The sequence below is a fragment of the Cinclus cinclus genome, chromosome 1 (assembly GCF_963662255.1).
Source record: "Cinclus cinclus chromosome 1, bCinCin1.1, whole genome shotgun sequence".
Lineage (NCBI taxonomy): Eukaryota > Metazoa > Chordata > Aves > Passeriformes > Cinclidae > Cinclus > Cinclus cinclus.
Window position 1 is genome coordinate 105,428,854 of NC_085046.1, and position 25,567 is coordinate 105,454,420.

The following is a 25,567-nucleotide window of genomic DNA, read 5'->3' on the forward strand; positions in this document are numbered from 1 at the left end:
TTAGCTGTCTTGTTCCACTCACCTCTTTACTGTGGTGAAATGAATGAAAGTCTTACCCTTGTTTTTATGTGTGAGAGATCCCACTGTTGTGCAGATCTGTTACAGAGCATCCATAAGTGTGCAGTGGCATAAAGATATACATACATATAGTAGAGACACCACCTGAAAATTTGTTAGTCGTTATCAGGCCTGATTTTTAAAATAGCAGTAAAATTAATTTCAAATCGGAAATCATAGTAAGTATTGTACCAGGCTTACAGTTAAATAAAGATCTTGTAGGTAACTAACCAAATTTAAAACCCCACTGCTGCAAATTGAATTACTTTTTGTGACATCCTAATTCATTTGCATTCCCAAAGCACGTTTCATTTCATCTTGGGTAAGTTGAGCTGCAGATAATATCCCAGAGGAGCATGGCTCTCATAGTCCTAACCTACATCCATGTTCTGGCTGATTAATCTGTAAATCCTTCAAAATTTCTCTCCCCTGCTATTACATCAAAGCATGCCTGAGTGAAAAACATGTGAGCAGAATCCTGAAATGTGTTCCCATAGCATGAGAAGGACTCTGTGTGTTTCATTAGGCAATACTTTGGGATTTTTTTATGGGGAAACAGACCATTGGCTTTCTAAAGAGTGTTAGATGTGTTCCTGGGTTAGCAAAAGAGAGCTGATGGTCTGGAAAAACTGCCTGGAGATGCTTTGTAAAAATTGTCCTTGGTTCCTTGTGACCTTTCATCAACTTAATTCATTGCTAATGAGCTGCAAATTCATTGCAATTCATTGCAGAGCTTTAAAATTGCCACAGAGTCAGATGACAAAGTGCCTTGTTTTATGTTATCAAGAAAAGTCCTCTGACTGAGGGAGGACTAGGCAGTAATGTAACCCTGAAAAAAAGTCACAGACCTTTTGTCTCTAAAGGCTGCTGGTGGAAATGCAGAGATTTTGAGAAGAGAGAGGAAGGGGGAGACCGTAAAAATTAAAAGTCTCACATCCACATAGGTTCTACCCATATGCCTGTTCACCCCAGGGAAATTGTAATGTGATTGATTTTTTTCCACGGAGATAGGCAGAGCTTTTAAAATCAAATATATCCATTTCTGCTTTGGCTTAGTGGTTTTTCTTCTTAAAGCCATTTTAAAAGCGCATGTATATAAAGAAATTAAACACCAACAAGAAAAAATGCTCACAAAAAAGGGTCTCTGCTAAAGAAGAATTAACTATGTTTTTTGCATCTACAGTCATGGCATTTGCCATCCAAAGGTCTGCCTAAGGTTGTACTTAGCATGGCTACAGTTACAGCCACAACACTACTCTTCCAGACCCTGGAAATCACTCAAACTAAGTCATTTCAGATTAAGTCAGCAGACCACACCTCAGCTGTGAGAGAACCAACCACCACATCAGCTCAGGGCCCCATGCCAGGTGTTTTCCAGGTCTGGTGCTGTGATTTGCTCCTGTGCTTCCCAGATATTTGGAGAAAGAGACCTCAGGCAGCCAGCTTTGACTGCTAGGAAGATTTAATAATGTTGAATGATGCTTTATGCCCTTCTGAATGCTTTTTCAGTAAAATACTGACAAGGGAAAGTCCTTCATCAAATGTGGAATTATGGAAAGCGTCCCTGCCTCAGAAGAGGAGGGGGGAGATGCTCTATCAAACTGCCTGTCCTGGGACTTTACAATAATTTTTAGACTTTTTGTGCCCACCTCCTGTGTGTGTAGATCTCTGAAGTAATGTACAGGTTATATAAACTCACCATGGCTTAATGTTGTTTTGTTTGTTTGTGGCAGGGAGAGCTCAGTAACTCCAGGTCCTCAGGACTTCCTGTAAGGTCAGGGTGTGACCCCTTTCTCAATTAATCATCTCTACCAGGAGATGGGTTTGCAACTACAGTTAATTGTTGGCTATTTGCTTTAATGATTGCTTTATCTATTTATTTGCTTATATGCACTGTAGACTAGATCAAACTGAGGGCTCAGTACACATTTGAAGTGGATCACTGCAAACGTTGGGGTTGGTCAGCCAATCTCTACCTTTCCTCATTGCATAATAGGAATGCAACATATCTTTTGGGTGTGCTGGTGGGACACTGAACAGGTCTGGAATAATCACTGAGGTTTTTTGGCACAGCAATCAGCGGTGCTTTAAGGGGACTACCTGCTCTTGCAGCTGCCAGAGCTGCTGCCTCTGATCCTTCTGGCACAGCGTGAGGAAGCCAAGACAGGGGAATACAGAAAAAGTGAAACTTGTGTCCTGTGCTGCATGCTAATGTTTAATCCCGTAAACTGTTGTTGGCCAGCTTTGTCACTATGAGATGCTATTTTATCATTCTGATAATATAAAGTATCAGTAGACTCAGTCTAATAGAGTGCTCTGGCAATTTTCCTCACTTTTGATGTGTTAATGAATCTGCTTTTAGAATAAAATAGAATCAAATATTGCAGTTGGAAGGGATCTGCAGTGATCATCTAATCCAACTGCCTGACCACTTCAGAGCTGACCAAAAGTTAAAGTATATTGTTAAGGGCATTGTCCAAATGTCTTGAAGTTTTTCTGTAGGTTTTCACTCCCCAAAAATCGATTGAAAACTGATATCTCATTGTTGAGTATTTTCTAGCCAGCTAACTTCTTGGCACATAGAAAAATTCCATTCTCCAATAATTTACATAATTTACTAAGCAGGAGATTGCTCAGATTGCGTTTTATAACCCAGCACTGGGACAGTATGTGGGGAATATAAGAAAATAAAAGGCCATACATTTGGGAACCTTTCAAGTCTGCATATCCAGCTGTTTGTGGGGTGGCAGAGCAACATGTGGTTCCCTGAGAGAGTGGGGATGGTGCCCTGGAAAGAGGCTGTTTCCAGCAGAGAGTTAGGGAGATGCTTTCTAGCCTCTGGCCTCTGCTGGTGTCCATGTGTGCTCTTGGGGGCGTATTGATCCCGGGAAAGGCAGTTCCCCAGCCTGCAGATGTAGGCTGCTTTTGCCAAGTCAATGAAATGTTCATTAAGGTGACTGCTGGGTGCTCTCTGTTGTGAAAGCAGGTGGAGAGGCTTCTGGGCCAGCTCCTTTAAATATTGGACACAACTGTACCCACTGTACATTAAAAGAGAGCAATGATACAGCTACACAACCAAATAGTACCGGTGTTAGGAGAATTCCTGCAATACTTCCTTACTGGAAGTACAGGGAAGGTAGGGTTCCTTGTGGAGGTCCAATATCTCAAATGTCACCTTTTAAACCACAATTAGTCTTTGTGCATCTGTGATAGGTTGAACCATGGTGTTCAGTCCGTAGCTGGTCTTTCGCCTTGCAGAACTAAATGTTCACAATGGAGTAAACTGGTTATTGAAAACATTTAAATTTTTATTAGAGTTCTGTACTAGGAGAGAATAACTTCAGACTGGGAATGAGCCAGTCTGTTGTAAGCCAAGCCATGCCAAGGAAAGGACCTCAACAAAGAGAGAAGAGAATCATCTAACCAGCAGAAACACAGTGGGCACGTAACAGGAAGAGGCCGTGCCCATGCCACCCACGTGTCATGGTGGCAGGGATGGGGGAAAGAGGAGGATGCTTGCTCTTCCCAGAGTGAAAAATGCTTCATGGCTCCAGTGGCACAGTGCTGAGTGGCTCCAGGATCTGTCCCTAGTGAGAGAAGCAGAGAAGAACCGAGCTCTTCCCCTGCAAGACTCAGGTCCACAAGCTCACTGGTACATTGAAACAGTTCTCCTGGACAGTAAGGATCTGCCTTTACCCTAATAATGGATCTTGTGGTACTGGTTTTTGCAACATGTCTCCTGTATTGCAAATATGTTTCTTAGTAAAGCATAAGCAAATAAAATATTTTAGGTAAATATTTTTTTTGTACTCAAAGGCCTTTGGCATTGAAACTAACTGTGCATGAACTAACAAGCAACAAAGCATTAATTTCTGTAAATTTAATATTTAAAATTATGGCACTGGACTGTCTCACGTTATCAAAGATATCAAAGAGTTAAGATGCCTAAGCTGTCCAACATGTTAGCTGATCTCTGTACAATATGCATAGGCTTGGTCTTCAGCAATGAATGGCCAGGGAAAGCAGGGCATTGACTCTTGGGTATGTAATGAGATGCTGGGAAGAGTTCCTGATCCCAAGGGTATGTGTAGCAAGTGTAGCCAGAACTAAATGCGAAGTATGCACCAGTAAATGCTCAGATTGCCACCACCTGTGCCAGCATTTGCATCTCATGCCTGAAATGCCTCATGCTAATAAGCTTTCTTCTATTCGTTTGTTCTTTGTGCCCTCCTCACACAGGGGTCTTTTCTTTCTCTGTCAAGAACTCTATCCAGACCATTCACAGTGCCTAGGATATATTTTTTTAGCAGTGCAATTAATTGTATGTTCAGATCTCTTCTGACTCCAAGAATATTAAGATAGGGGATTGCCAAATGTATTCTCCCAGACAGCACTGGAAGCAACACAGGCATATGAGTTTGAGCTGTAGGTAACCTAAAAAACACCTCAAATGAAAGAGGAAAAGGCTGGAGTTTTTAATGCAGTCTAGAATTAAAGTCTTTTTTTCAGATGACTTAGGAGTGCATGTCTGTTTCCATGTGTTCTGGAAAAGCTGCATATAGCTTTGTCTTGCAAGTGAGCTTCTTAGTTAATTACAGTACTTTGGGTGTTGTGGAATACAACACTTTGTGATTTGATACTTTAGAGACTTGCACACTCTGGAAGTGTGTGGTTTTCTCAAATTACTTGGTTTAAATGTTGATGCTTCATTTCCCTGGGATGTGATGTTTAAGGAGAAACACTACTTTTGTACAGAACTAAATATTCATTGTTTTGCAATGCACAAAGTTTTGTCAGGGATGAATGATACATGAAAAATCTGCAAGATTCATGTTAATCCAACAAAGGCTGTTAGGGTGTGGGTTTTACTGCAGCAAAAGGACATAAAGATGGACAGTTTGTATGTTCTTTACTGTGCTATTGTATCTACTTTGGCAAGCATCCTTGTTTTCATAAGGTCAGATAATTAATCTTATTGTTTGCGTCTTCCCTAGTTTTGAGTGTCCCTAATTAAGCTGATGCCCATTGATTTTTTACTGTGAAAACGTGTGTTAGGTCATGAGGTAATGGTTGCTCTGAAAAATATAGCTGTGGCAGTGTTCTGGCATACTCAGAATAAATCACTGTGCCGAAGCCTTATGAAAGCTATCACACTGCTGCAGAGTCAGTAAAGTGAAGACAGTGAATCTGTAAATCGTTGGTTAAAGGTAAGAGGATGTAGATTTTTGGTGCTTCAATATCTGTGAGAGCTCTGCTGTCTTTAAATGAATCTTACTGAATGGTGGCTGTAGCTTCTCATTATGGCTTGGGCAGAGCCAGCAGTATGGGAACTGGGTGCAGAGGCAGCTGCCTGCAGAGGGAAGATAGCATCATTGAGTAATGGAATCATTTGACCCTTAAGTTCATTGTGTCCAACCATTAACAGGTACTGCCAAATCCACCACGAAACCATGATGGTAGATTTCAAACAAGGTATGTCTTTGGAGAATTAGGAGTCCTACTGGGGAGGGTGAAAATTACATGTTCCCTAGGATTAATAACATGAGGTGATTGCTCTTCTGTTCTCCCTAGACTAAACCCTGGGACTTTTTTTCCTTCACTAGAGATTTCTTGACGCCATGTCTTCTAGAAAGACTGATAGTATGTCATGTTGAATTGTGCATGATGCTGAAAAAGCCCAAAAGTAAAAAAATCCTGTTCTAGCATACTTTCTGCTTTTCTGCACAGTTGTGTGTACACATTCGCACTACACAAATGCTTCATCAGTGACCAGCTTTCTACTCAGCACTTGTAGTGAAAGTTTCTTATCTCTTTGGAGTGCTGGTAATCTTGATTTTGATTCAACTAGACCCAGATGATCCTTTTAGGGCATTGTGCTGTGCTGGAATTTTGTGTGCTATTTGAAGGATCATGTATGTAAAGCTACATCATAATTTGTGAACAGAGCATTGTGTTGCATTGTGAAAGGTCAGTGGGGCACTTCAGGATCACTGTGTTTATTTTCTTCATTCTTTCTTAACCTCTTTCCTCATTCTTACTTAATTCTTAGTTACATCCTACCTCTGGGATGGCAGCATGTTTTTCAGGTTGAGATATTATGTGCAGACAGGTCAGGCAGCAGCAGTTCAAGTACTGTGTATTTCAGAGCTTCTGCCTTGGATATTGTGGGAGAATGAGGCTTGGAGAAGGAGTTGGATGACAATACAGGTGAAATACTGAGTGCAGGGGTACCCCTGGTTTAGGAGGAGAGTGGTAACATGGAGCCATGTTCATGCCATAGCTCTCCTGTCATCACTTTGTTTCTGTCCATTTTCCCACTTATGCCCAAAAGGTTGATGGAGACTGTGGAGACATTTGGCATGGCATTATTCCCCTAGTTATCGCTAGATTTGAAGGTCTGTCTCCTTGCAGTGCATACCCCAAAAAAGCAGTTTGTTCAGAGTCCTGCTAGCTCAGAGTCTCTGCTTCAAACACTTTCTTCACAGCCCTCTGCAGAAAGCTGTGGTCATAGACTGTGTTGGCATCCTGCCTGCATATAGGTGGCAGCTAAATGGAGGGCTCTTGATATGTTCTCTGTGTGTTTGGGTTGGGCTGCTGAATTAACAAAATAACCCTTTTTCAGCATGTGCCAGATGCTTTTAACTCCCATTGTGGGCAGCCTTGACAATACACTGTGCAGTGTGGAAGTCTTAAATGGAGTTTGATGTTCTTTGCAGATAATGGCTCTGCTGTGTAATTACGATAGCACACAATTAAAAATGGTTTTATATCTCTTTGGGTAGCTCCTGGAAATTCTATTTCCCTTAATAATTTTCAATAGTCTCAGGGTTTGTTTTTCCTGTGTTTGTCTTCCTGTAATACTGGCAAAAGATAGGAAGAAAATGAGCTAGAACATAAGAATCCCAGTAAAAACTTCAGAAGGAGGGTGAGAGGTGACTCATTAGCGGGTCTTTCATCTGGGTTCATGCTGGGGCATGAAGTCAGGGGTCAGGAAGTGAATGGGGATTCGTTCACAGCTGATGTCTTGTATAATATTTCAGAAGAGTGTATTAATTGTTGTAGCTTAGCCTGGGAGTTTGGGCAGAGGCGTTCAGCCAGCAGGCTGAGGAGGAGTTGGAGAGAAGTGGCATTGAAGTTTTCCTGGTGTGACAAAGGGGCTGGAGCTGCTGGGGACAGGGCATGGCCTCTGTCTGGCAGCTTTGCTTATACCTACTCTCCTGGCTCTGGAGCAAGGGGAGAGCCAGCAGCTGCATTTCTGTTCATACCCAAATCCAGCTCCAAAGGAGTTAGTGAAGAGAATGACAAATGATAACTTACTCAAAAGTCAGGGTAGTCTGCAAGAAATGTTTGTAGTAATAATATTGTAATCTATAATATATATATATATATATGTATGTATGTATGTATTTATTTACTTTTAGTGGGGTTTTTGCATTATACAACATGGAAGCCTAATCTTGTATCTCACTGAATATTCTTCTTGCTTTCCTTTTACTATTCAAGCCATTTCGGTGCTGGAGGGAGCAATATGAATCCCAAATGGAAAAAGCAGCCCTAGTGTTGCTGTTGCTGTAGAGGATCAAGATAATGCTCTGCCTGGATTCACCTATGGGGGAACTGCAAGGCCAGAGTATGTTTTGGTAGCTCCTCAGGGAGTGCTTGCAAAAGGCAGGTTGGCTTTTGAGCAAGACCTCTCTGAGTCTGGAGCTGGCACCTTTCAGAGGGTGGATGGGTGCAAAGTGAGACCCTTCACTTTCACCTCTAGGCAGGCCCTGAGGTATCCTTACAGCTATCCTGATCTCATTCCCAATCACTGTAAGTTTTATGGTTACTTTCTCTCCGCTCCCCTTCTGCACCTATCCAGGGTAATGTTTCTGTGTGTAGGATACATCCTTTGTGCTGAAGGCACAGTAGAAATAAAGAATCCAACATTTTCAGAGTGTCAAGCAGTCCTGTGGTTTTCTGATGCTTCCAAGCCATGCAAGTATAAACACAGCTGTGATCTGAAGGTAATAGCCCATTTTGCCTGGCCACCTGAAGGGAGGAGGTAGCCCAGTGGACATGGGACAGCTCTGGAAATGTCCTTGTCCTCCCAGATTCTCCCATCACTGTCAATGCAGCCAACAGGTGTTCAGATGATTGGCACTTGAGTGTCCCATGTCACTGCGTCTCTGAAGGGATGCAGTTGTTCCAGACAGAGTGAAGAAGGTCCTGAAGAGGTGATTTTTGTTCTGGGAGCCAGCAGCACCCACGCTGCTGGCTTCAGCTGTTACAGGTTTGTAATCCTAACAGAAGCAGGGGGAAGATACACCCCCAACTTTCACAGAAATTAGTTGTATTTAAAATGCAGCTTTTTCTTCCTGATTTTGTAGCTGTGCTAGAAAGTCATTACACATGGATTTATTTTTCCTTATCTCTTGGATTATCATTGGCTTCTTTCCTTCCTTCCTTCCTGGATGAATTTATCCAGTGTTCTGATTGCAGCTCCTCCTTCTTTTTTTTTATATCACCTCCTGTGTATGTGGCTTAAGATTTTTTATGTTTAACATAGCTGAATATTTTGCAGCAGCTCAGAGCAAGGATAATAATTCCAGTGATTATGGGGTGGTTATGGTGAATATATTTGCAGTCTACTTGCTTTGGCTATTTGCTGTTTTGGTTACAGACCTGCTCTACTTAATTTTTCCATTTATCTAGTTTCTTTTTTTTGCCCTTGTACTTTATTTCATGTTTGCAAGTGAGCCATGTATTAGTCTGACTTCAGAGAAGGGAAACAAAGACAGCGTTTTAGCTTTTAAGAAACTTCCACAGAGATTCAGACAGCTGGTCAAAGATAAATCCAGCATGCAAGCAGGGTCATGAGTATCTCAGAAAACAGCCATTTAAAATACCATGGCATCAAATGTCTCTTTAGTTTCTTTCTTTGGTCTACAGTTGGAATTTGATTGCAGGGTATTGTTTTTTTCTGGAAACATGAGCAGGGAATCAACAGCAAGAAAACAGACAAAAAAAATTTTAGGTCGAGTTTAAAGGAAAATGATATTACATGGTTTTTAAACAAAACAAGTCTGTAAATTGCATGAGACTCTGACCATTGTCCTACAGGGGCTGGTCATTAGAACGAGGAGATCATCATCTTCCAGTGCTGAACTGCCTTTTTCTGTGTGCGTTGGCTGTGGGGAGTGAGGGTGAGTTTGGTATACCTAGAATGTGGTGATTAAACTAGTAGGAATTTTTAAGGCTTTCTGTGGAGTAGCAGAAATTAACATTTTTGTTGAAACATCTTTAATTTGGTTATTAAGGGCAATTGCATTTTTGTGTGTTAGTTGACTGACATTTACTCTACAAAAGTTTTAAATCATTTTATATTGAAATTGCATCTGCTTAGAGATTTATCCCAAAGCCTGAATCCTGTGTGAGTCACACAGTGCTGTTTTATTTTGTTCTGCATATATTCTTTCTTCACAATAGAACAATTTTCCCATGATTATTATTGAAATAGGGAGTTTTTACATACAAAATAGGTATCAGCACAGCTTTACATCAGAATGATGGTGATGTGTAATATAAAACAGTTTGGGTTATTTCAGTGCAAGTGTCTACATATACCAGCTGCTATAGCATGGTAATCAATTTTTGAAAAATATCCCTTTTAGGAGTTGTATAGACAAACCCTGGCTGCTTGCCTGAAGAGAGAAAGATGATCAATTTAAATACTAAACACCAGTTGAGGTTATTAATTCTTAATTAAGGCAGGGAAAAACTGTTTTTTCTTGTATTCCCTGGAAGATCTTTTCAAAAGCTTCGCTTTTCCAGAATTGTTTTTTGTCCCAAGTGTGTGGCACAGGATGTGACTGTGTTCACAGCAGGTAGGTTCATTAGTTGGCATTTCTAGTATAATATCCAGCTGTGGAAAGCTTATAATATACTGGTATTTAGGTCATCTTAATTAGGCCTTGAAATAAAGATTTAAGATTAAGTGGAATAATTTCACATCCTTCATTGCAGCTGAGCTTCTTCAGTGAAAAGAGGATGTGATTCCTGGACAGTATGAACTGATTCCAACAGAGTTGTTGCAAATCCACCTCTCCGGTGCTCCTTTGACAGTGCTGGGAGTTGAAGTGATTAAAACTAATAATTCTGGGGAGAGGTGAAAGATGTGGCAGTTTTCAGCTGGGTTGGGGGCTGGGCTGGATATCCTTGCTTTTACTGCTACCTACCTGTGCCAGCACCTTTTGTGTGTGTTGTCTTCCTGGATGGATTTATCCAGACTTATGCTTGCATTATGCCCTGGTTGAGAGACAGCTCAGGTATCAGGGCTCCTCTCTCAGGTTTGGGTGAAGAAAGAGCTTCCCCCACTCCTTTGTGCCAATTCACTGGCCATGTAAGGTACCCAAAACCCTGCAAAATCAGTACTGGTGAAAACTGGTGTGAGGTCTTTCACCTGAGAGAGGTGGCAGTGATTCCCATCCAGCCTATGTTGCATTTGAGATTAGCAAGCAGAAATCTGGAGGCAGCATCCCTGATGCCAGGTTTAAGAAGTTGAGACCAGTTGAGGGAAGCCAGAGGATGTCCAGCAGGCAACTGGATGAGCAGCTGGTGAAATGCAGTTGTGTGTGTCCCTGCCGCCCGGTGCATCTGCCTTAATGACAGATCTTCAAACCTGTTTCTGACAAACTATTGGCAATGGAGTTGAGGATGGTGCATAACTTTGGGCAAGGAAACTCTTGGAAAAAGGCTTCAGTGGCAGCTGGAATTTGCACCTGGTGCTGTACAAGCACCTGGCATCTACAGGAAATACAGCATGACTAATTTGATACATTTAATATGAAGAAGGTGGCAAGGTTGTACCGTTGTTTATCTCTCTTTTACTAACAACATGCCAAGTATGCTTTTGGTGTTGTAACACCTCAAGATGGGAGCATGCCATTATTGGTGTTGTTAAGCTAATGATGTATAAAGAGATATTAAAAAGTCAACAGCTATCATCTGCCATGTCATCTACCAGTGGTGCTGGTATTTGAAACTTCCAGCTTTTGCTTATAGAACTGAAACTGAAAAAGGAGGAGGAATTCCTCCTGATTGGAATTTCTCCCAGTAAGAACATTCCTGTGTCCACTCTGGTTATGGATAGAGCTGTGGGAGCACCCCTGGGTGCAGGAGACAGGTGTTTGTTCTCCCTTGTCTATGCCAGCACATCCTGAAATACATAGCTTTTTTTAACATTTTGAAGATGTATCCTATCTTGCACCAGATCTTCTAAAATCCTAGTTTAGACAAAGCCTGAGGGGATTTAGGTTTGCATATTTTTCCTAAGAGGATTATGCTTCACACTTAGTTGATCTGCAAATTGTTTGAGGGGTTTTCTATGATTTTCTAAGGAGATAGAAAGCTATGTGCACATTCAAATTGTCCTGAAATGCATTGTCTGTAGGTCAGTGATAGAAATTTGGTGTTTGAATTAATAACAAATGGAATCACTGAACCTTGGGGTTATTTTGAACTGAAAAACATTTTGGTAATCAGATTTGCAGCACAGCTGCAGGAACAGTTGTAGCAGCACAACTGAGGGGGGGGGCAAGGGAATTGCAGGAAGGATTAGAAACTGTTTATACTGCCAACAGAGAAAACAATTTATTGTGAAAATACAGCCCAGAAATAAATTAATGAGCACCTTTCTGAGCATATAGGAGTGCTCATGACATTCTTGAGACTCTGCTTGCAGATCAAGGGAGTAAAGCAGCTCAGTGGGAATTGGGCAAGAAATAGTAACAGTCTTTGAAGACTTTTATCATTCATACTCATGAGGTGACTGGCAAGGTGCTCTGTGCCTCAGTCATGTCCCTGGGGATGGATGGGTGCTGGCACAGCTCCTGCCAGCCGGGTGCTGGGGCACGGTGCCATGGCTCTGCCGGCTCTTGCAGCTGTTCTGACGCCCATTGACGAGTTTCAATGATTGCCAGCTTAATTTCTCTTTATGTGCCTGTGGGTGGGCTGTGTCTTACATGTTCATTTATGGTATTTACAGTGGTTTTTGGAGGGTTGGGTGCAGTCCTTGTTGTTTTCTGCTGCTGTCAGGGTGTTTGGAGATTGTGCAGTGGCAGTGGCTGCTAAAACAAAGCCTGTACTGGGGCATTTTCCCTGCTTACTAGAAAAGCTAGAAAACCTGTAATGCTAAGATTTCCATAATTATTTATTTGAAGGTGAAGGAAGGATGTGACTAAGACATAGGAAAATGGTTTAAAACACAGCTTAGCTCACCTGTACTGCTCATGGGGATGGTCAGAACTTCTGCTTAAACTGCTGCTTTATAACCAGTGTTGCTGGCACTATCATCTTTCATTTCACTTCAGACACTCCTCACAGGAGTGATGAGATGGGCATAATGGAGAAACAAGTGGCACTTGCTTGATAGAAAGTGCAAGGGGCAAAGTGTCCCCTGTGGCAGTGTGAAGGACAGGCAGTCTCTGTGGATCTATGTCTGCATTATTTTGTCAAAACTCTGTACTTGTAGCATTGCCAGCTGTACAGCAGCACATGTGGGACTGTGTTAGATGGGTGTTAAACCCTTGAAGGAAGGGGAGCACAAACTGAGGAGGAGCTGTTGCGAAGCTGTGACTTCTGCTTTGCTGTAGCAGCTTGTATGAAGTAAGTTTGCTTCTGGTAGGAATGAAACAGATTAAGACACGCAAAACAGAACAAAATTTATTAATATCCAAAGGTATGGCTTGGCTAGTGAAGAGCCGTTTGCTTACTGAATAACTGCTCTGAGGACTTTTTGTGCCCTCTGATCAGCAGTGATGTTTTGTGTTCTGCTTTCTCCACAGACGTCGCCTGATCTCCCAGCGATCTTCTCTGGAGACTCTGGAGGACATAGAGGAAAACGCCCCACTGCGGAGGTCATTTTATTTACTCTCTCTCTGGCTTCTTGTCTGTAAAGCACATGCATGGGCAGGCTTGCTCTCCCTCCTCATGTTGAAGAGTAGCTGGGTCTTCACACTAAGATATTCTTCATAGTAAGAGAGTTGAAATTTCACACGCCCTGTGAGGTGGTGGCTGGTATGAATTGCACATTCCCTGGCTTTAGGTCAGTAAACAAAAAGGCAGTATTTAGGCTAAATGTCAGGAATTAAAATGCCGGATTGGATTAATAGAAAAGTTTAGGCTGTCACCAATATGAATGACTAGCCCCCAGTCAGCAGCACCCTAACATCTGTGGTTAACATCTTACTTCAGTAAGTTTTTGAAGTCTAGTATTTTTAATGAATTTTTACTGTTTATTCTCTCAGCACACCAAAACTTATTTTGATTACCAGCATTACTGTCTATGTGTCTTGTACTACTGTGTCTCAGCAGGTAGGTTTGTGACTGTTGCCCCACTAATAAATCTGCTCCCATCCTTGTTATATTGGCTGCTTCAGTGCTTTTGATTTGTGCATCTGGGAGACCACAGCTTCCTTCACTGGGGACCACAGTAATTAGTCACTAAGCAATCCTCTGGGATGACGGAAAATGGAGCAACTGCTGAACAGTTCAGAAACTGGCTGGCCAGTAATATGACCAGTGCATGGAATGCTTCCAGGTCAGCTGTTCAGCAAGACGGCAGCCTAAGTTTGACTGCCTCTTTATCTTAGGACCTGTAATCCATCTGATTTATATTGGTGTTTAACCTACAGACTTTTTTATCCACATGCAGATTGGCTGTCTCTCCTTACCTCAAAGCAAAGAATAGTAGAGGCTGTACCAATTGGCTTATTACCAAAGCTTGATTATTTTTACAAAGCTTACTGTTGCACGCTTACCAGTATGTTATAAAGCATTCCCATAAATGATTCAAACATGTATAATTGGTAAAAGATACAAACAAAGTATGGTATGCCAGGCAGTATTTTTACTTGCTAATTTGCAGAATTGGTGGCAGAATGTCTCTCTCGGTGCCATTTTCCTGGGAAGAAGTTAAAAAGGGTAATTGCAATCAGAGAGTGAAAGAATCTCCAGGCCTTTACAAGCAGGAGGAAGGCAGAAATGACAAAGTGATGGGGTGCCCTTCTCAGGGTGTGTCTGTGCAGCACGATGGTGTTTGGGTACAGCAGCAGGGACTGGCACAGCGATCTGTGGTTTCAGTCCAATGTCCAGCCTCTTGGGCTTGAGAAGCTGCTGAGCTCTGCCTGTGCAGGGGGAGAGGATGAAAAACACAGGTTAGGGAAGCTTAACACTGAGGGGCTGTGCTGGTCCCATGCACCCGCAGAGCATGCTGCTCCTGTAGGTGCCAGGGAGGATGCAGCAGCTGCGGTCCAGCCCTGGCTGCTCTGTGAGCGCAGGACTCGTCTCCAGTGCCTGCGAGCTCTGCCTCGCCTTGCCACAAAACAGCCCCGAGATGAAACAGAGAGCGCTTTCACAGGCGCTGTGGTTTCAGCTGATTAGAAAGAGCAGGGCTGGAAGGTGGGGGGAGGATATTGCTGTTTGTCTCATCTCTCCTCCCTCTGGCAATTTCTTTCTGTAACTGTAATTTATAAAGCACATTCAGATGTAAAATAGGTTTAAGGCTTAATGTTTTGAAGAACGATTATTTTTTTTCCTGGAGTAGTTTATTGTATTTTCAGTTGTTTCGTATGCTGTCAGGAATGTGAAAAATAATATTTGGAGTTAAAAATCAAATAGGAATTATCCCTGCAAATAGGAGATTTAAATCTTTCTAAAATTAAAACAAGAACTTCTCTCAATAGCTCCTTTATCAATAGTTGAGGTGCATACAAAAGCATGGGTGGTGGTGCGAGTGGGGAAAATTGCATATTTGCTAGGTTTTGGTTTGGTTTACTTTTTTTTTCTTCTGAAAGCTTGGGCTAAGCTGTCATGGCAGATTACAGGAAGTTTTACTTTGCTGAGATTTTTTTTTTTTTGCATGAGGGGAGGGGGATGGTGCCTTTTCTTATTATTATTATTTTAAATATTTTTTTTTTGTTTGAGCTGTCGTGTTTCCAGACTTATTGTCTTTATTGTTCTTGCTGATTCCTAACACAGGGTGACTTGAATCATTTGTCTCGTCTTTCCTTCCTGCTTTTGTGTAGACTTCTTGGCGGTACAGCAGGGAACTGAGAACTTTTTTTTTTTTTCTTCTCCCTCCCCTCCCTTGCAACTGATTTATTTTTCAGATGTCGGACACTCTCAGGATCACCCAGACCAAAGAACTTTAAGAAGGTTCATTTTATCAAGAACATGCGGCAGCACGATACCAGAAACGGCAGGTACTGTGCATGCAGAGGCTGCTTCTGCAGGGGCAGCCCATGGGATGTGAGGGAAGGGGCAGGATCAGCATCCCCCTGCAAGACCACAGCCATTGCCACTCACCACATATCTCCTAATGGATGGATTCTTTCAATGCAAAGATTCTGTGAGGGTGCAGGCTGCAGTGCATGCTCTGTCCCCCAGAGATGTACATATCAATGGAAGTGCTAGCCCACAGATTTTAAGACCTGTGTCTCCTTAATACAAATAACCCACATAAAATGAAAATCTGTGATGATGTTGGAGTAAACTAGGCATAATGTGGTTGCATTTCTTCAAGGGTGTTGCATGTCCTAAGTGTGAGAGGGGCACATAGCTGAGCCTGCCTGAACCAGCTTAGCAATGGTTCAAGGACATTCCCAACATCTATTAGTGGATACAGCATGCTGGTAAATGCACAGCCAAGAATGGTCCTGGAAAGGTGAGGCATGGGATCCTAGTTTCCATGGCAGATGTAGGCAGAGAGGCTTCCAGGGAATGTGTGAGTGGTGCACCTGTGTCTGAACTGGGATGTGATCTGCCTAGGTTACAGCCATAGGCACTGGTGGGACCTGTACAGCAACCATTGGCTGGGACATGGCTTACATCAAAGGCCTGGTGTTCCCATCAGCTGAAGGTGTATCCTTCAGCACAATGGGTTCTCCATTGTAATATCATCCAGCTCAGAAGTGAAACTGGCTCCTCCCTGCTTATAAAGAAGATACCTGTCCTCTCTGATTTTCCTAAAGACAGTTTTTCCGTGTGCCTCGTGATTTCTTTACTCTTGTTCATCACAATCTGAATAGGTTTGAACTCTGCCACCTGAATAGGTTGCATGTAGACTAAACTGTCCCAGTGAGAGTTGACTCTTGCACATGCTTGTTCTCATAAAACTGCCCTGGACTTTGACGGACCAATTTGTGCCCGTAGCCTTTGATTTCCATTAGATGTGGAACCCCATCAGTCAAAATTCTAACTTTTCATTGAACCCCAGGTTTTATGAATTGAATTCTGATAGGAGTTACTTGGCTCAAGAAAAATTTTCATCACTGTTATTCTCACACATACAATTGAATGCAGTGAAAGGGAGAAATCAACATAAGTGTTGCTCAAGGTGGCCCTGAGAGATTTTAGAAACAGCTTTTAGACCCAACTTTTGAATCAAGCAGACACATGCAGAACTGTTGACTTGACTGTTGTCTGACTAGCCACTGATTATTGTCTTTATAGAAAATACATGGGGAATCAAACACTGAAAAGCAGCCCTTTGATTTTAGTCCATTTCATGCATAAGTAGATATATGCTTTGGGAACTTCTTACAGCAAAATATACTTGCATGGTATTATGTAAATCCCACAGAGAACAACTAATTTCTGAGATGTGCATATAAAATCTAGGCAAAAACTTGGTAGAAATATTACCTGCAAAAGAATCAATATTTGATTTGTAAATTCTTTTCACCATGTTTTGCAGAAAAATATTTGTAGCATATGTGCAACATTTTATCTTAATTCATAGATCAGTCATTATATGTCTGACAATATAACTGAATATTTTTCTTGCTAAGAAAGCAGTGAGAAAGCTTCCGTTATTCAACTGGCTTCTTATCTTTATGAGCAGACACAGTTTTCCAGAATATTTCCACAATCATAATAAAGATCTTTTTATCTAGAATACAAATACAAAAAGAATAAGAGGCACAGTTTTGGCAATAGTTTTCATCCAATGTTCGTAGAGCCACAAAGATGCTAGCTAAAAAACAAAACAAAGCAAACAGAGTTAACACTTTGTATCACCCCTATGTCTAGCAGTAAGTAATCTGAGGGCAGGCTCTGTTATTCCCAAAGGTCTGGATATAGTCACTGGAGTTAATAGGCATTCTGGATGAAAAGGACCTCTAGAAATACAGGTGGATCTATTTTATGTTTTCAGCCTAAAATCAGCTGTGTTTCTGAGTACCTTAAGACCTTTGAAGCTGTTGTCCTTCCCAGTTCTGTGTGACACAGAGGAGCACAGGTGTTGTAGATAGGGATAGAAAACCCTCCTGGGGTTCATTTCCATGCCTGCGACCTTTTCCCAGGTGGTTCATGCATGGTTGTGCAGGATGCAGATGCTGAGCTGGGCTGGAGTCAAGGCTCTGAGCTCCCTCCAAAACCCCTGACCCTTCTGTCACTGTATGTCAGTCTTCTATTTAAGATGAGAAACCCAGCTTTGAGAACATCTACGCTGAATATTTTTTTGGGTGGTGAATTTGATGAGCGGGCTTTAAAATAGCCAGTTCTTTCAGAAATTGTTTCACTGGCCTGTGGCTGTGTCACAGCAAAGAAAACTGCGGTGTGAGTGATAGCTCAGGGTTCCTCTCTCCAGCAGCTGCCCTTGTTTGCATCTCTCAACCTGTAAGGTGATGTATGTGTCCTTGTCCTGTGGCACTGAGAGCTCTTCCACTCTCAGCCTCAGGGATGACACACATTGAGCAATGATGCTCTGGGTCCAGCCTTTGGCAGTTCTGCAGCAAGGCAGGACCTGCTGTGGTAAAAATAAGAGTTCAGCTATTTAGCACAGAGAAAAAGCTCATGCAGTAAATATACAGACTGGAGCTTAATCAGCCAGTCCTTGTAAAGCTTCCTGTTGATAGTTGTGATCACTGGTTAAACCAGTTTCTTTGGAATTCTAGGTCGTGGCTTATTAAAGGAGTTAGAAAATTAGTGTTCCTAGTCTGTGTTAGCAAATCAGTCTTGTAAAACAGCACAAAATAAATTTTCCCATTTAAAGACAGAGACAAGTGAACCCTGACATACTAACTAGCACAGGTAGCCACCAGCATATGGTTTTACCCACTTTACTCAGCAGGTTTATTGGTGATACCCTCCATAAACACTGAAGCAGAAGATTAGCAAAAATGAGCCACCGAAATAGCAACCTGAGCTAGCTGAGCAAAACAGGTACTGGTAAGAATGGTTTAAGAACCACTTTAGAGTTATTGTATATATCAGGTATAAAAAGCAGTGAAACAGCATTCCTCTCCTACCCCCATGCCATTACTTTCTCAGTTTTTGTTAGCAAACACATCTAAGTGAAGGCCAAAAACCATCATGAGATGTCTCTTTTGCTGCTCTCTTAATTGCACACACATGCAGACTAAGAGGTTGATGATTGGCAGCACCCTCACAGTTCATAACTCCTCTCAGCCACCTTCTAATTGTCCTTGAACTTCTGAGACTTCAAAATGAGGGCTGCTTACCCTGACAGCATTCATGGTTTGTTTGTTCACCTTTGTGTGTAGGGCAACAGAGCCCTGGCAGTCAAAAATCATTAACCAGGAATCAGAAAAGAGGCTACAGTATTCCACATGTGGATAGTATATATGATGTATATCACATTGCCAGATGGCAGCCTTTTGGTGGAACACAATCAAGCCTCGACAGATGCTGGGGAAAACAGGCATTATTCTTCAAGTCCAACAAAGTACTGATTCTGTTGAGAGTTTTGTGCTCATTAAGGTTTTTTGCAGTATATACTTCATGAAGGAATTGGAAGATCAGCTTTTATAGCCTTTGCACATTGTCAAAATTCTCCTGCAAAATAATGGTTGCTCTGAACCATAGTAATTAGTACAACTTTTTGGTGAAATGTGAGAATTAAAGAATGTGAAGTGGTTTTAAATGTTTCTAGGTGGCACAATTGGAATCAAGGCATGTAAACGCTCTCACACAGCTTCTGAGATAGCTCCTTCAGGGGTGTGCAGGATTGTAGATGCCCATTGCTGAAGAATTGAAATCCAGGAAAATACTTTTCTCCCATAAGCAATAATTTTTATTTTCTTGAACAGCAATGGACTTCCACCACAACTTCTTCTCCAAAGCATACTTTGTGGCAAGTTCCTGGACTTTCTGCCCCAGCAAACCATTGCAGGCTTTCAGAATTTTTTTGCTTCCATGCATGTCATCAGATCTATACATGAAATGCCATTTTATCCCTCCATGATGAGTATCTGACCACTGCTTTCCCTGCTTCCTTTCCAGTCCAGCTCCTAAAGCTGTTTTGCATCACTCTCCCTTGGCAGCTTTGCAGATGAGGTTTTGTGGCATCCTGGCAGTGGAGGCCATGGGCTCCTCTCATGCTCTGCCTGGAAGATTCTTTGTGTAAAGAGGATCTGCTGATTTATGGAAAGAGAGGCAATACTTGGGTCCCAAGGGAAAGAAATCTGAAAAAAATTGACACTGGGCTGGTGCTTTTTATTTCCTTTCTTGTCTGATTCCTTCTGATACACACAGTTCTATGGTAACTTCCTACTGTTGTCTTTGCTTGTGGACATGGAAGCACCAGTTTGTTTTTCTTCTAAGTATTAAGAGTTGAGTGGTATTTTTAGGGAGGTGTAGGGCGTTGGTGGAAGAGCTGTATTTCCAGAAGCAACCAGAGGGAGGGGGATAATATGCTTAGTGGGTACTGTGGTTTTCCGAATTCAAAGATGCTTTCTGATGTCAGCCTTGAAACCTGTGCCAAGTTTCATACATCAGCAAACAAGGCTTCCAGTGAACAAGCAAGCTGTTGTGAGTAGCAACCATTCAACAGTAAGCAGTGGCAAGCACAAAATTAATCATATGCCAGAGTTTTTTTGCTTGTGGATTGCTGTTCTCAAATGGGAAAAATTACTCCTCCTTCCTCTGTAACTCAGTGCCACACTGTGAGACCATCTTGTAGGATCTGAAACATTTCCCTTAGGTAAGGAGTGTTACAGCATTCAGACAAGAATGAAATTGTACTTCGTCTGCTTCAGGAGAGCTTCCTAAAGCTGTGTGCACATTTATTATTAGAAACCCTTCTTCATTAAAGGGTAAATCCCTCTTTGCTTTCAAACAGGTTTTTAAGGAAGAAAATAGGATTGCTATTACTTACTCCTGGAGTAATCCAGGAGAAGGAAAATCGATCATTCTGCATTTTTCCAAGGATTACATGCAGCAGCTCTCTTGGGGAGCTAAACCTTTTCCAAGAGCAATGACTAAGCTGGTCCCTTAAGGAAACAGTGTTCTAATAACAGCGTAACTGGTATGAGATTCATAGGTGCATGTGCTGGTTTTCAGACAGCAAAGAGTAAAAGAACTTGCTAGGGTTTGTTGTCCAGCTTTGACCGGTGCAGGACAAAGGATGAAAAATTCAGGTTAAATCCTCACATACAGATCTGTGGGACACAAATGTCAGAAAAATCAATGTTGGAGAGTGGAACAATTAAGTGCAATAGCCCTGACAGCCAACGTAGTGGTAGGTCCTAGCATTTTTACCACAAGTGGAGATTTTTAGAAAGGTAGAATGCCAGTAAATTCTAACACTAATCAGGTCAGAAAACATCACAAATTGCTGTCACTCTGTCTTAAAGGAATTTGAGATGGTGCAGCCTGTTATCCAACTTTAGAGGAAAGAAGAGTCAGTTGTACAACGGTACAATTCTCAGTGTCCTGAAGGTAGTAAGGAAAAAGAGTATATTTGTAAGCAGTTACTTATTGGCATTTTATATCTTACTTCTTGACCAAGCTTCTCTTGGCTTCTTGCAAAGTCTGCATCTCCCAAAACTTTAATAATGTAGCTATTGGCATTCCACTCTGTTTTATGGGAAGTGGGTCTTGACTTCAAGGTGGTTTTGATGTTGCTTAATATGTCAGAGCCTGATGGCTGCAGGCAACAGTGTGGCTGTGTAGCAGACAGGTTGCTCCAAGGTATTTGATTCAAATAAAATTAACTCTATCTGAGCTGAAACCAGGACAGTATCACACAGTGACTTTGCAGATGTTGCAGAGATTTGGAGACTGGTTAGAAATACAAGGCATTTGCTCCAAGAGTGTCCTGAATTCTGAGATAAGCTCTCTGCAGGCAGATGATGTATGATTTCATGTAGCCAAATCTTGGCTAATGCTTGGAAGAGGAGGGATTCAGCCCCAATTGTGACTGAGGCAGGTGTGTCAGGGAACTGTGGGATTGGTTGTGCTTGAGTGTCAACACCATAACCAAGAGGGCTAATATGATTATTGAGTACAGACACTGCCAGAGTGTCATGGCTACAACTGATCTTAAAGGTAAGACTGGAAGATGTGCAACTTCTGAGGTCAGGGATAGGGCCTGGAGACAAAGAAAGAAAGAAAGGTGATGGGGCAAAATTGGAGAAGACTCAAGGAGGAAGCTTGAAAATAGTGAAAGGATCTGAAAACTTAGGATAATAGCAAACCTAGCCTGATTGATGGATGGAGCCTATTTCAGGAACAAGAAGCTGACAGTCCTTTGTTTTAGCCCAGAAAGGTCACATCCAGCAGCCAGACTGTGTGTATCAGTGGTAATTGTTGGTGTGTATCACCTGGGTTGCTGCTGGGTTTGTCTCTTGAGTTTTAGCCATTGTAGTGAGTTGACAGAATGCCCCCTTGCCTCCGTGGGTGGACTTCTTTCACTAGGAAAGCATCTGTCCTGGATTCCAAGTCACATATTCAAGACAGTCTTCCTAGAAAGCCTGTAGAGGGCATGGGGCTGTACTACTCACTCACTGCTCATTTGCTGTGGCACAAGCTTCAGCACTTCTGTAAAGACTCCACAGCGCAATATCTGTGAGATGTAAAAGAGGATGGAGAAATCGTCCATTATGGAAGTTTTGTGATTGCAAATTCCTCAATGGTAACATCTATTGCTTTGATTATTGTGGTGGGAGTTTTAAATTTTAGTCTTTGATTTCTTTTATTTTCTTTTATATTTTAGAATAGTCCTTATCAGCAGCAGAAGATCCTTCTGTAGCATATTTTCAGTGCTGCCATATCGAGACTGTACCCAAGTCGGGTATGTATATTTATACGTGTACTGCATAGTCTTTCTGGGCCTGCATGTAGACCTGATAACAGACAACAGCATGATGGAGGCTAATGCTTTTACATGTCTGCTCTGAGAAGAGGTAAATGCTCTTAGGTGTATTTGCTTTGTGGACCATTACCAGGTTAAAACTACAGCTCTCAGTCCCAAATTTATTTATATGTGTTGTGGTATCTTTAATTATTAAGCTGGAGAAAACTACACCCATGAAATCAATGTTCTTGAAAAAAATGCACTTTTCTATTGTTCCTTCCGGCTTCACTCATCTTTGACAAAACAAATACTCCAGACAGCACAACTTTAATTGTGTAAGCCATCCTAGCTTTCTCTTTCTCCTATGTGAACATGGTGCTACTGTATCTAGATTTCTAGAACTATGAACACGTACTTGCATTTAAACAGAATACTCTTTTATTTAATACTTTTAGTCACTGGTAGATCATTCAATCAGTGAAAATATTCTTTTGGCCATGATATTATACAGGTTCAAAGCTGTCCATGCAGTTGCCTCACATTCTGAGACACTGTAATTCTGATAGAAAAGTTCCTTTGGAATGAAGTAGTTCTCCAAAGACTGAGAAAGCTTTTAGCTCTTCCACTGAAATCACAGAAGTGGAAGAAGCCGGATTTGTCTGGAAGATGTGGCCTAGCAGGCTCTGATGGCCACCTGGGTGCCTTTAGAGGTGCAGTGCAAGGCTGGGATCAGCAGTGCTGGCCCTGGGATGGGGAAGAAGCATGGCCACCATGCCCACTTGCCAGAGACCTGAGAAGACCTTGTGGTTGACTCAGTGACTGCAGAGCACAAAATGTGTGGGAAATAGTCAGTTAATACACGAAGATGGGTTAGAAAGATCCACAAATCATCTATAGTCAAATCTGTACAAAGGACAAATTGGGCTCATACTTTCCTGACATTTATTTAGTTCTAGGGAGTGATTTGTCACAATCATCTGGTTCACCAGTAGATCAAAAAGAAAAAGGGAGTTTATTTTTAATGTACAAAGGAAAGGAAGCACCTTTTTCAGAGTGTTGACTCTGTCTCCTCTCTCTTACAGTAAATTTTTTCCCTTAATTAAAATGTGATGACACATCAGGCAAATTCTTGACAGACTGGCAGATTTGTTCTTTGTTCTTGAGTACACTGTCATTCTTTTATGGTCATCATCCTGTGGAAGTTGCCTCTTTATTGAAAATTGAACATATTTTGAAATTCTGATGACTGGTTATACCTCCTAAATTACAGCAGTAATGAGCCCAGCTGCAAAACTAAATATTATTTCAGCATGTCATGTCTTGTACTGTGCTTGCACAGCAAGAAGGGCATGGGATGAGAAGGTAGCAAGTGCCGGTACACAACAATCCAGCTCTGTTCCCTTGGCTAAAAAGCCAAGATTTTAAAAAATGCCCTCTGTCTTTCTTCCAGAGCATCAGAGGAAGAGAGAAACAATTCAGTGGCACCTCCTTCCAGGAACAGCTGGTGCTAAGAACAGATGAGGCAGTATAGCATAAACTGTAGGCACTCTGTTCAGGCTGCACAGTGCTTGCATACTTGCACATTTTGGATGTGAAGTAGGGAGGGGAGGGGAGACACTGGATACTCTTATGAAGTACTGTAATGACAGCATCCTTCAGCTTTGCTTTCTCTGAATCCCTGGATTGCTGATGTCTGTCCCCAGGTCTCAGGTTGTTTGTATTCTGCAAATATCACTGAATAGTTAATGTAAAGAAATGCATCATTGCAGGGAGCTATGGGCACATCTGAAATTTGAAGTGGAGAAAGCCACAGCAGGAGTGGGAGAGTAGGATAGATGAACAGGCAGGAGGAACTGTTCCATGTGAGAGGAGCACATAGTGGAGCTGCTGCTGCTTCTCCACCTCTGCTCCAACTAACAGGCACTGTGGCCAGCGCGAAAATCTCTGGGCACAGCTGTTTTGTGGAGGCTGTGAGCCCGTGCTGTACTTGAGACAGTGCAGAAGAGCTGTATTATACTCTACCAATGCTGGTAGATACAGTCTGCAGGAGCAGATCTGTTATAAAAACATGGTAGAAGCACTTTCTGAAGTCACAACTCTATGTACTTGTCCTTTGTGGATGAGGCAGCATCACCGCTCACCATGAGGTGCGAGAAGTGTACTCTAGACTCCAGATCTCACTTACTTGCCCTCCATGCAGAGGTCAAACTGCAACAGCAAGAACCCTCTCCAAAAACCTCCAAACCATGTTTTTAAGTGGTTGTACCAATACAAATGGTGGTCTGGGGAGAGAGTTGTAGATGTACACAAGGGGATGAAGTTTGAGTTGCCCCTGGAATAAGTTTCCTAAATGTTACTTTTCTTCCCCTGTCTAGACCAGCAGAGCAAGTGTGAGAGCAGATATAGCCAGGTGAAAACAATGTAAGGAAATCTTCACTGCAAGTCAGGAGCTGAAGGAGGTGTTGAGCATCTTGCCTGCTGGCATCCCTTGCCCCACAGTATCTCTTGATGCTACAGCCCAGTCATCAGTCCCTTGGCAGGGCTTAGTGGTAGCTAAAGGGAGTGATGTAGTGATGTGGAAACACTTGTAACAGTGTTATTGCTTCTGTTCTTGATTTAAAAGACACTGAGAAAGATTGTCTGAATTTTTGGCTTTATGACATACAAAGTCATTATGTGATGAACAGGTTAGAGGCAAGTGCTAGTACTGCAGGTTTGGGTTTTGCAGTTGCCTCTCGGTTTTTAATGCCTTGGAAACCTTAATGGATAAAGGGTTCCTCTTTCTTCTTTGAATATAATATTCCAAAAGATGTAAGATCTACTTCATGAACAGTGTTGAAACTGCCTCTTCTGTATCCACTTCATATCTTCCTTGCCACAGATAAGCATTGATCCCCATCTAGTTCTGTAGATAGGCAGAAAATTTGAGGTGTTCATCTCCCGTATTTATCAAAGGTGCACCTTGTGCATCCCCTGAGCTGCTGTGGCACACACCTCCTCTGTCAGAGGTGGGTTGTCACTGTGGAAGCTCACAGCAAACAGAGTTGAGCCTTGATACTTTTCCACTTCCAGGACAGGGGAAGATTCCTCAAGTCAGCAGTAGGAAGCTGTCCTACTACACACCCTCAACACCAGCATGTACACCCACATACTGACCTGCTCTGGGGCCTCAGAGGGGATTTGTGTCATGGCAAACCAAAGACTGAAGCCATTTGCAAATGGATTAAATAAGACTTGAAGGAATTACTCGCTTAGAGATGGGCTCCAGATGGTTTGAGGTGAATTGGATTTCAGCCCTTTGAGACAGGAGACGGGGATCAGACACAGCAGATATTATCCTTTCAGCCATTAGGCAGGTCATGCTCCAGACACTTAAGTCCCTAAAGAGAAGCTGTTGCAGCCAGACTTCCTGAGAATGTTCCTGTAGGT

General features: G+C 42.1%; 1 protein-coding gene across 1 annotated transcript in view; it reads left to right on the plus strand.

Moving 5' to 3' along the window:
- Positions 1-25,567, plus strand: part of CABLES1 (Cdk5 and Abl enzyme substrate 1) — a 70,860-nt gene that overhangs the window by 20,948 nt on the left and 24,345 nt on the right. The window contains exons 2-4 of the mRNA XM_062488492.1: positions 12,885-12,956; positions 15,210-15,302; positions 22,058-22,135. Coding sequence (XP_062344476.1) covers positions 12,885-12,956; positions 15,210-15,302; positions 22,058-22,135 — 243 coding nt within the window. The remainder of the gene's footprint in view (positions 1-12,884; positions 12,957-15,209; positions 15,303-22,057; positions 22,136-25,567) is intronic.